The sequence below is a fragment of the Stegostoma tigrinum genome, chromosome 18, assembly GCF_030684315.1.
Source record: "Stegostoma tigrinum isolate sSteTig4 chromosome 18, sSteTig4.hap1, whole genome shotgun sequence".
NCBI classification, from domain to species: Eukaryota; Metazoa; Chordata; class Chondrichthyes; order Orectolobiformes; family Stegostomatidae; genus Stegostoma; species Stegostoma tigrinum.
Window position 1 is genome coordinate 39,154,979 of NC_081371.1, and position 12,437 is coordinate 39,167,415.

General features: G+C 39.1%; 1 protein-coding gene across 3 annotated transcripts in view; it reads right to left on the reverse strand.

Moving 5' to 3' along the window:
• Positions 1-7,325, reverse strand: part of msrb3 (methionine sulfoxide reductase B3) — a 128,000-nt gene extending 120,675 nt beyond the window's left edge. The window contains exon 1 of one of the 3 annotated variants that reach the window (XM_048548280.2): positions 7,107-7,325. In XM_048548280.2, coding sequence (XP_048404237.1) covers positions 7,107-7,230 — 124 coding nt within the window. In that variant the 5' untranslated portion in view covers positions 7,231-7,325. The remainder of the gene's footprint in view (positions 1-7,106) is intronic. The other 2 variants (XM_048548281.2, XM_048548282.1) reach the window with 2 other exon arrangements.
• Positions 7,326-12,437: the final 5,112 nt, after the last annotated feature.

A 12,437-nucleotide genomic window follows, 5' to 3' on the forward strand; every position in this document is an offset into this window, starting at 1 on the left:
TTTAAAATTTATACAAAATGGAACACAACAGAAACACTTTAAGCTTATTCAAAGAAAGTAAGCTGACATTCATAAGGCGTCTCTCATCAAATCAGGCCATAACAAAGCACTTTATAGCCAATTAGGTACTTTTGAAGTGTAGCCATTGTTATATGAAACATAGTATCAGATTTGCACACAGCAATCTCCTACACACAGCAACATGATAATGACCAGGCAATTTGTTTTATTGTGATTGATTCATGATTAACAGTCATTGGCAAATGAAGGTCATAGCACATATATAGCCCTCAATAAGCAAATGTTCTGGCTCAATTTCTTAAGTGAAGTCTATGTTATCCAAAAACAACCTCATTCAGGGTATCCTCATTTAAAGTTGGCTTGAGTTTCTGAAGATTGCTAATTTCAGTTTACAGAGTTTGAGTGAAATATCAATTCATATTGGAACAGGGGCTGCCCATACAATTCTGGCCAATATTCCTGTAGGCCAGAAGGTAGGGGAGCTGCTGAGCTGGTTTGGCACATGTGTAGCTTGGGCTGGTGGCTCCTTAGCAACAGCCGTTTGAACTACTGGTGTTAGCTGGATGTTGGGTGATAATACAATAGTCACATTAGGGCCTGGTGGTTGGCTTCCTGGGTGAAAGCCTCAGGCAGCAGGGCAGCATAGGGTCAGACTGCAAGTGTGAAGGTTAGGAGCAGCCTCAAATCCAAGAAAAGGAGGGGTTATGCCAATATAACGCCTGGTAAGTTGCTGCAATAAACATAAGAACTAGGAGTAGGCCATTCAGCCCCTCAATTCTACTGTGTAATTTAACACAATCATGGCTGATCACACCTTGGCCTCAATTCCACTTTCATGTCTACTCCCCAGAACTAATTCAAAATCTGTCTATCTCCTGCGTGAATTTACTTAATGTCCCAGCGTCCACCACACTCTGGGGTGACACCAGGCCCAGAGGAATATGCCTTACTTCTAACTTCCCTGTGAGCGATTAGGGATAAGCAATAAATGCTGGCCAAGCCAGAGATGCCCACATTCCATGAACAAGTTTAAAAAAAGGCCCACACTATAAAATCCTGTCAGAGATTGCAAATCTTTAAAAATTATTAAAAATAGTTTGCTGCAGTTTTGCTGCAAAGTTGACATTATTATTTTTCCAGTTTTAGCAAACATGTAACTCTGACGACTCTTTCAATGCTGCAATTACCAAGATTAAAAATGTACATGGTTTACTTCAGATTCACCTCATAAAATACCAACAACAGAGCTAGTATAAGTCAGTTCCTAGCCCACCCAATATGAATCAATTCTGGTAGAATTATTTGAGGAATTCCTCACACATTACAAGCCAAACTCCAAGAGTCAGCAGTGATTACCTCCAGACTAATGTTCTTATTATTCTTGCTAAATCTAGGCTCACAGGCGAATTTAAATGTCTTATTTCCTTTAGAGGATCTCTGCTCTGGCACAAGTATTTATTTATCAACTCAAAAGAATACAGAACTGGAATCCAAATGTTAAAAAAAACCTGCTGAGACTATTTCTTCAGCATTCCTCTTCATTCCTCGCTTTTTGAAAAAAATTCATTCATGGGCTGAGGGTGTCTTCATTTATTGCCTATCCCAAATTTCTGAGAGTCACTTATTGACTAAGCCAGGTAAGCATGGTAGTTTCCTTTCCTAGAGGACATTAGTGAACCAATTGGGTTTTGCCTGGTCTCATTAGATTTTTTAACTGAATTCAAATCCCACCATTTGCTATGACAGGATTCAAATTCAGGTCCTCAGAACATTACCTTGTCTCTGGATTAACAGTCCAGCAATAACAGCACTAGGCTGTTTCCTTCCTGTAAACAGCTTTAAAAAACGTTTGAATAGATTTCATACTTTAGACTATTTCATCTAATGAACAAACCGAAAAGAAAATCCAGTGGTTCTGTAAAATGACATCACCCACAAACAATGCTCTTGGCGGCAGGTCCCAGACATCCTCTGATGAAACAGTTGTCAACTGTACAAGCAAGACAAGGGCAAGCATGGTTTTGCGCTTTTTTTTTTTAAAACTTAAGCCTCGACAACACTTTAACTTAAAAAAAAATGTTGGTGCCTGGCGAGACTAAATTTTGAATACTCTGCAGCAACTGCAATAGTCAGGCTAAACATCAAAGACGGGCAAATGTAACTCAACAATCACTAATTTCCAGTCACATTGAATGTCACATTTGTTCTCCAATCTCTCAAAACCCCCTGTTCCACCAATCAATTGGACCATAGCCAATTTGTAATTTACCTCTATTTTCTCACCTTAGTTCCATGATTCTTAATGCTCATGCCTGACAAATAAACTATCAACTTTAGTTTTGATTTTTTTTCAAATGACCATACCTCAATTGCTTTTTTGGGAAATCTGGGCACCACACCTCAGGAAGGACATGTTAGCCTTGGAGGGAGTATAACGTAGGTTTACCAGAATGATAGCTGGACTTCAGGGATTATGTTATGAGGAGAGGTTATGTAAATTAGGCCTTCTTTCTTCTAGAATTTAGAAAGATAAGAGGTGAGCTCATCGAATTCTTCAAGACATTAACTGGCTGGGAATTGTAGAACTAGGGGCTATAGTCTGTGAATTAGGGGCAGACTGTTGAGGACAGATGTGAGGAAGCACTTTGACGCATAAAGGTATTAAGGGATATGGGTTAAAGGCAGGTGTGTGGAGTCAGGTCACAGATCTGGCATAATCTTAATGAATGGTGCATCAGACTTGGGGGGGGCGGTAAAATGGCCTTCTCCTGTTCCTATGTTCCTAAAGAGATTTCCAGATTGCCACTAACTTGCAAAGAAGAACTCTTCTGACAAAGAAAGACTTTCTGATTTGAAGTGCTTCCTTTCGTAACAAATAAACAGAAAACATTGGAAATACTCAGAGGGCACATAAATAGAGAGAGCGAAATAGAGACAATGCTTCAGATTGATCAGTATTAGCACAAGTTAGAAACATAATTGGTTTAAAACAAGGGCATGGAAAAGAGAGATTAAAATGACCACAGAGTTACAGGAAAAGTGTATATGTATAGGCAAAGTGTACATGTGCGGACAAAGTGTCATTGAGGAAACACAGAGGCATTATCAAATATTTAGAAGCTCATTATAGTAACCTCATGCGTAATTGAACGAGCAGCCAATTTTCTTTGCCAATGCTGCTAATGAATTATGGCCAACGGAGTGACATATCGGAGAACAGCTGAAATCCATCAATTAAACTGCAACAAAATAATGCAGAAATCATCTTCAAGGGCAAATTGGCAGTAAATCACATGCAGCATCTTACAAATAAAGACAGAAGATGAGAATGGGTGGGATGCAGAACTAAAACAAAAATAAGCATGAAGTTTATAATAACAATAACAGAGCATGCTGGAAAAACTCAGTCACTAGACTTGAAACATTAACTCTGTTTCTCTCCACAGATACTGACAGACCTGCTGAGATTCTCAAACACTTACAGTTTTTATTTCAGATTTCCAGCACTCAGAGTTATTATTATCAGTTTAATATAGTATCATTCTTGTAAGCTGAATGGAAGTGTTTTGCTAAGTGACCTACTAATATGCATTTGGTCTCCCCAGTGTCAAGGAGACGAGATTGTGAGAAGTGAATAAAATGTGTTGAATTGGAAGGACAGGTAAGTTGCTATTTCACCTAGAAAGGAGCCTGTAGCTCTGGACAGTAGGAAAGGAGGTGGTAATAAAGAGAGGACCATCATCTCTTTGTCACTGATCTCACCTACCTTCCTCCCTTCAGAGGCCTTACTTTTTGTTCTTTCTTTCCACGTCCTGAAACATTAACTTTGCAGATGCTGCATGACCTGCTGAGTCTTTTCAGCTTATTTTGGTCCCAACGTACATTACATTCAACCAGCTCATTATGGCTATTAATGATCATGGTCAGATTTGCCATTGCACTCTTAAACCCAAGGGATTGAGACAAAGAAATTCTTTAAAAAGGTTCCTGCTTTCATTCTGTTATTAGTGCAGGAACATGGGTGTACTTGGATATTTGATAAAGAAAGGATGGAGATTACCTGTGATTTATTCATCATGCAAAAAAACCTGCTAATTCCTCCTCTAGTCTTGCATGTACAAAACTGTCTAATAATGTTGAACTAATACCAAACACAAATCGGCATCCTATGGAATTTTTGGGGTGTTTTCTAATCACAAAAGAGGAAGAATTGGTGTCAGTTTCAATCATATGAATGAGAACATCGGTATGCAGTGCTCTACCCAAGACTCTCGCATTTGGTGTCTTGTGTCTTTCCATTACTCCTGCATTCCCCCCTCCTCCTTCAATACTTTTTGTGTTTTGCTCTCCCTTGGTTCTGCTCTTTCAGGTCTCCTGCCAATGAGTCACAGATTCTGCAATGAAAAGCATTTACATTGATATGCATAAACAACACCCATTTTCTTCAAACCACTATTGAAATACTCCTAAAAAATCAACTTGTGTCCATCATATCCTGAGGTGAGTCTTGAGCCAAACGTTCTAGCTCAGAGCTACCAGAGCAGCACAAGACCATCACCTGTAAGATTCTTTACATGCACTTATACTAGGGAATTGCAATATTATAATTTAGATGCAGGACAAGAGGCAGCAGTCCATAATTGTTAAGTTGTTTGACAAAGGGTCACTCAAGCTAAAATACTGAAATAACATAGGTTCTTCCGCAGCCTGTTTTTAAGATTATAACTAGAGAATATTGTGAATTTACATATCTTGTTCTGGTCATCTGTTAACTATAAGAAATTCTTCACAATACCTAATATAATTCTGCACAGAAAGGAATATTTACACATGTTGGACAAATTATGGAAGCTTGAAAATATGCATTAATTTTTCATTCAAAAGGGATAAAAAAAACGTACAAGAGAGTTCAAGTTTGCTTAAAAAACTCTAAGAAATGATAGACCCTGGCAAGGGGCAAATATGCAGCAGGATTGGTAAACAATCATAATGTTGTTTGCAATATACGAAATATCACTGCACCTTTCTCAACTTATCACACACATCTTTCATAAACTCTGGCATTAACACAGGTAGCGATTATGCCAATCCGCAATGGAGGGAAATAAAAATTGCTCAGAAACTCAAAGACCTCTTAACCAATATTCTTAATTTATAGCCCACAAACTGTCCATATTACTATTATCAGCAGTATTTCACCCAAGAGTTTTACAGCTCAAGCCATTCTCTATACACACACACAACTTAAACTTTGGAAGGACAAATGCTATAATTGTAACGCTGAACATTTTTGGCTAAAGTGTACATAATATGAAAATTTCACTCATTCATCATTACATTTCATTGATACCCTAGTGACAAACTGAAATTCAATCTATCCCGCAATATAGTGTTCATTGATCCAATGTATAATAGATGTATAGTATTGGGTATAACAGATGTAATTAAAGACGTAATTTTCAAACATATGCCCCCAGCATGTTGCCCAAATGCAAGGCACAAGCCAATTCTACGACCTGTACAGTCATGGTCCACGTCAGAAGCTTCACTTTGTAAAGCTATCCTTAAAATTTCATCAAATTTAGAAGAACATTTATGGAAGATAGTTTAAGCACGTCATATTTTCAGTGCTTTAAAAATGAACTTTTTTTCCCTTTTCCTACTTCTACACAGGCTTTAGAAGGTTTTTGTTGGTGTTTTTATCTTTAAAGAGCTGTCAAGAGTGTCATTTCATTTACTGTAGCATGTCTGTCACCAAGAACTCCTTTTCAAATTGCTATCATTAAACATGAATATTTATAGATTCAAAGACATGTTCTGATGCCTCACGTACTAAATGAACAGCCTGCCGATGTTGACTACAGGCCACTTAGCTGAGGTGTAGGGCATCAGAGTATGGACAACTGAGCAAGATTTTGGAAGATCATCACTACTCATGGAATCATATTCCAACTCTGCTTTCATAAAGATAAAATTAACAGGGAGAAACAAATACAGTAATTATTTCATTATCAACATCTTTCATTGATTATCAGAATAAATTAAAACTGGAAGAGATAAAGGTTGTTAATCATAAAATATTTTTAATATCGGACATTGAAATGAATATATAATGTGAAATACCTTCTCAAAATGCGTTTTCAATTGCATTATAAGAATTGCAACAGAATAAAAGTTTGTATAATCAAAAGCAGAAGACACTTTTATTCTAATGGTCACAATTTAATTGGACTAAGGACTGTATTTCCCATTTAGCCTTTTTTCCATGAAATCCATATTTAAATAGCAGCATATCAACTGAAATACAGCTGATGGATTTTGAACAGGCCGAGTCAGATCTGCACATGTCTTGTAAATTCCAATTTTAACCTGGATTTGGCTTGTGCACGTGTAATTTGGTTTAATTTAATTCTAATGCCGGGGGGGGGGGGGCGGGGGATGGTGGAGTATTTACCAATAATTCGGTGGATACAACAATCATGTTACAAAGTCCAGCACGGGGCTGCAGTGTTCGGAAGCTGAAGTGCAAATAAAACTTTAGCAGCTTTTGGGTTCACGAAGTTTTCATACTGGCATTCAGCTAAAAGGAAAAGAAAAAGAGGCTCTGCTAATTCCTGCCTCTGACAATCAGTTCAAGTTTCTGCCATGTTTATTTATGTAAGTTCTCATTGCTGCGGCCACAACAAAAAGCGAGCTTCTGTATCTCTCCCAATGTGTTGCGCAGTTAATCCTCCGCACTGCTAGCATCCGAGCGAATGTCAACGGGAGCCATAGGATGAGAGAGCGTGTAGCTCCACCATTTGGCCTGTTCGAACTGCTCAAGCTGCGAAGGAAGTGGTTATCGGAGCACAAGAAAAATCAGAAACAAATACCAATCACCCAGCTCTGAAAATCATCAACTAGAACACTGTTTTTCAGATAACCGGGAAGAGAAGAAAGAAAATGAAGCTGGCTGGGCATTTGCTCACACTCTTTTTAAAAAGTCGACGCGTTTGTTTATCTTCTTAACTCCCCGAGCTCCGCAGTTAACAATCGTCCACAGCACACACCAGTTTGTTTCGAGTGTTTTTCTCGGGGCCCCTTACCTGGCGCCTGGACTGCAAACAAGCTCAAAAGCAGCAGAATAATGACAAGTAGTTGAGGACGGTCGACTCCACTTCGACTCATTGACTTCTTCCTCTCAGCTTCTCTGTTGGTTAGATAATACATCAAGAAGCACTGTGGGAAATTCCTCTACCCTACAACTCCAAATATGACCATTGGACAGAGGCCACCGTCAATGGCCCTCTTATTTGCCAATGTTTTTGCTGATGTGTTAGACAAAAAAAAATGTGGATATGTTTGGCTAAAGAGAGGCTCTAGCATAAGAATTAGGTAGTTTCTTTTAACGCAGCGCAGAAGGTTAGTGAATTAAAAAGGAAATGTTCAGTACCTTACCTAATATTTTTGTTTCTTTTTAAATGATTAAAATTTGGTTTTATTTCAAAATTCCTGCAGTGGTACGTGTCTTCTTATCAACTGCAACACGTTAAACCTCTCAAATAAAGGGGGAAAAATTGAACTTCTTTTTGACAAATATTCAATTCCTGAAATAGCCTGGTGTCACAGTTCAAGTTTGAAGATGTGGTAGTGGATGTTGAGGCAATGTATTTTTGCGGGGATGTATTACAATTTTAAATATACTTTAAAATTTTGTAAAGCAATTTCTTGCTATAGCACCTTTAACAATGCTTCGCAAGATCGCAACAGACAATTGGCCAAGGAAGGAGGTACAGGAACAAAAAATTGATCAGAGAGGTTTTAAGTGGCAGCAAAAATATGGAGAGAGATGCAGAGCAGTGCAGAGGCCTAGGCAGGAAACATCAGAGTTTGGGGCAGTCACAGCTGATGACTTGGGAGAAAGAAGTTGGAAGTGCACAAGAGGCAAGATTTGGAGAGTCACAGAATTTGATAAGTTGTGTTCAACAAATTTTTGATTGATAAGGGGTTGCAGAGCTGAGTAAGGCTACAGAGTATGGAAAGGTGATACTGTGGTGGGATTCGAACACAAAGATGAGATTTTAAAAAATTGAGGCCAATGCATGTCAGCAAGAACATGAATAATGGTTGTATGGGACTTTGCAGAAGATGGGCTACAGGCAATAAAATTTTTAGGTGAGCCCATTACATTTGACCAATTAATTATTGAAGTTCTTTGAAAATATAATAATCAGGTTGAATATAGAGGAACCAATATACATAGTATATTTAGATTTCAAAAGGCATTCGATAGAGTCCCACTTGAAAGGCTGTTACACAAGATACCAGCATGCATTGTCAGGGACAATATTTTAGCATTGATAGAGGACTTCTGAACCAACAGAAAGTATAGAATTGGAATGAATAGATTACCATTCAGATTTGCAAACTAAAAACTAATAAGCAAGGATCAGAGCTGGGCCTTCAATTATTCCCGATCCACATTAAAGTGACTTGGATGAAGGCTCTGCAACTCTTGTCTGTTAAATTTCGCTTATGAAACTCTGTGATTCTCTGAATCTTGCTTCTTGTGCACTTTGAATTTCTTTCTCTGAAGTCATCAGCACTTAATGTCCCACATTTTGATGTTCCCTGCTTAGACCTCTGTACTGCTCGGCATCTCACTCCATATTTTTCGTTATGAGTTTAGTTTGTGACAATATGAAGATGGTTAGAAAGAAAGTTGTGAGAAGGATGTAAACATGCTGCAGAGCAATTTAGATAAATATGTGGGCAAAAATTTGGCACATGGTGTATTTGGCAGTTGGAAAATGTAAGGTTTGCCATTAGGAAGTAAGAACAGAAATGCAAAGAATTATTCAAATAAAGAGTGCCTCCAGAATGCTGTGGTACAGAGGAACTGTTCTATCTTTATAGAGTAAATACAAAAGGTCTGTATGCAGGTACTGCAAGTAACTAGTATGACAAAGAGAATGTTGCCCTTTATTGCACTAGAAATTATGTATATCAGTAAGGAAGTCTTGCTACCAATATACAGTGCATTGGTAAGACCACACCTAAAGTACGGTATACAGTTTGGGCATTTTGTGTAAGAAGGGATATACTTGCATTGGAAGCAGTCCTGTTTGAGGAATTTACTAATCAGATGCGTACGAGGAAACTTTGAGCAGGTCCTCACAGTACCATGGATCTGGATTCATTTCCACCTTCAGGCCACCATTTGTGTGGAGTTTGCACATTCGTCCTATGTCTGTGTGAATTTCCTCTGGGTGCTCCGGTTCCCTCCCACAGTCCAAAGATATGCAGATTAGATTGATTTGCCATATTAAATTGCCCATAGTGTCCAGAGATGTTCAGGCCCATACTACTATTATCCATGTGCTTGGTGGCAGGCATTGGCCTCAAATTTTCAAATCTCATCTTTGTGTTTGAATCTCACCACAGTCTCATCTTTCCATACTCTGTAGTCTTGTTCAGATCTGCAACCTCTTATCAATCAATAATTTGATTAGCCATGGGAAGTTCAGGGTTACAAGGATAGGGTAGGGGTGCGTCTGGATGGGAAGCTCTTCAGAGGTTTGACATGGCATTGATGGGCCAAATGGCCTGCTTCCAAGCTGTAGGGATTCTATGTCTATATCTATAAAACCACAGGATGTAAGAACAGAAATAGGCTACTCAGCCTATCGAGAGTGCTCCACCATTCAGTGTGGTAATGGTTGATCTGATAATACTCAATTCCACTTTCCTGTGTTACCCACATAACTGCATGAAAAAATTGCCTCTTAGGTCCCTTTTATATTTTTTCCCACTCACATTAAACCTTACCTTTTAGTTTTGGACGCCCCTATCCTTGGGATAAAACCTTGGCTATTCACCTTATCTATGTCCTGCATGATTTTATTAATCTCTATATTAAACCTCTTATAACTCAAGCCTTCCAATGTCAGTAACATCTTTGTAAGTCTTTTTTGCATGATTTTCCAGTTTAACAATATGTTTCCTGTAACGGGATGACCAGAATTGTATGCAGCTCTCCAAATGTGGCCTTACCAATGTCTTTACAGCTGTAATATGATGCCCCAATTTCCATGCTCAATGCTCTGACCAATGAAAGCAAGCGTGCCAATTGCCTTCTTCACCTCCAGTCTACCTGTGATGCCACTTTCAAGGAACTATGTGCCTATACTGCTAGGTCTCTCTGTTTGACCACACTCCCCACAAAAGACCATTTCGCTTGAGATGAAGCTGTACCATGGATCTTACTTTTGCAGGGTGGTTTATTGGTAGCTGGCTGAGCGATCTCAAGCTTTCTTGACTGCTACTGAATAAAGCTCACCCAACTCTCTCCAGGGCCACCACTACCTGCCTGCCAAAGGACTGAAATCTTTCTTCCAGCTGTCAATAAAAGAATTCTTCCCAGTCTCACATTTGTTTTCCCTCTTCTACACTAAAAATTTACAAGTACAACAATGATAGAATTTTAACGGCACTTTATTGTTAAATATAAGCATCTCATGATTATCTATTGTTGATCACCAGCACACTTCCCTCTTATTAAATTCTTTGACACTGATATTTGTAGCACACATCTGCATATTCTGATGCCTTTAAATTAATATGCATAGAAAGCTGATGTAGTATACCTTCAGTAGTGGCCCGGCATGTCATGTTGTGAACAAAATGCCTCACAATCTCATCAAATAAAGATTCTAAATAGTCCCTCTACAGACTGTGAACTCTTGTAGGTACAATGCAATCAGGCTACCTTTAGGATTTTGGGCAGTCTTGGCATAGGCATTGACTTCTTTTGCAGCTTTGCAACAACATGTGGCATGCAACCTAAAAGCTCAGTTGTTCTATTAGTTGCCACATCCAACTTTGACACATTTGTCCATGGAGCAGAATATGGGACGATCTTCCATCACATTACAGCCTGCCACAACGTTCTTGTTATCACATTTTGGCATCGTTTACCTTGCCATGAGATGCTTCTAGAGACACTATAAAAAAGTGAGGGAACATAAAGAGCAAGAACAGTTACATTCAAATAAATACTTTATCTCACAATACATTTAGACCATTTAGAAGAAATGTTTCCAATAGCATTACAAATAAAGGTGTTAGACGTAGAATGACCAAATTTGACCTTCTCTTACTTGCTTCCATGGCAGGACCACACAATTATCAATCTAAAGTTTCAGCAAAGATTTGTAACTTGGGTTGTGGGTGAGGTTTTTGACTTGTTTGCCAAGCTAGCTTGTTTTCGTTCATAGATAACAAGGTGTACAGCTGGATGAACACAGAAGGCCAAGCAGCATCAGAGGAGTAAGAGAATTGATGTTTTGGGCCTAGACCCTTCATTCAGATGTTTTGTCACCATGATAAGTAATATCACCAGTGCGGCCTCCAATGAAGCAATGTTGTTCGACACTGATTGGAATTTATACTGTCTGGTCTGCTATGGTGAGTAGTGTCATTTCTGGTTTTTTTCTGTATGGGTTCATATATGAAGCCCAGTTCTGTACGTTTGTTGGTTGTATTATGGGTTTAGAACCATGCTTCTAGGAGTTCCCGTGCATGTCTATCTCTGGCTTGGGCTACTATGGTTACGTTGTCTCAGTTAAGCTGATGGCCTTCGTTGTCTGAGTACTCTGATGCTAAGGAAAGTTCATTGTGTCGTTTTGTTTCTAGCTGATGTTCATGTATTCTGAGGGTCAGTTGTTTCCTTCCTGTCTGTCCAATGTAATGCTTACAGCAGTTGTTATATGGCATTTTGTAAACTATGTTGGTTCTTGCATGTTGTGCAAATGGGGTCTTTAATCCTTGTGAGTGTTTGTCAGAGAGTGGCTGTGGGCTTGTGTGCCACCATGATTCCTAGTGGTCGTAGGACTCCTGTCAGTTCTAATATGTTCTTGATGCAGGGCAGTGTGGCCAATGTGTTAGGGTATACTGTGTCCTCTTGTTGTTGTCTATTTCGTAGGCAGATGAAGTTGCAGGATATCCATTCATAGCGAAGATTTTGTATATTTCCTCTTTCCTGCATAGTTCAGATGTGTTGCAGTGAGTGGTAGTCCATTGAAGTAGTGTCCTAACAAAGCTTTGTTTGTGGATGTTGGGCTGGTTACTGTGGAACATAGAACATAGAACATTACAGCACAGTACAGGCCCTTCGGCCCTCGATGTTGTGCCGACCTGTCATACAGATCTCAAGCCCATCTAACCTACACTATTCCATGTACGTCCATATGCTTGTCCAATGACGACTTAAATGTACCTAAACTTGGCGAATCTACTACCGTTGCAGACAAAGCGTTCCATTCCCTTACTACTCTCTGAGTAAAGAAACTACCTCGGACATCTGTCCTATATCTTTCACCCCTCAATTTAAAGCTATGCCCCCTCATGCTCGCCGTCACCGTCCTAGGAAAAAGGCT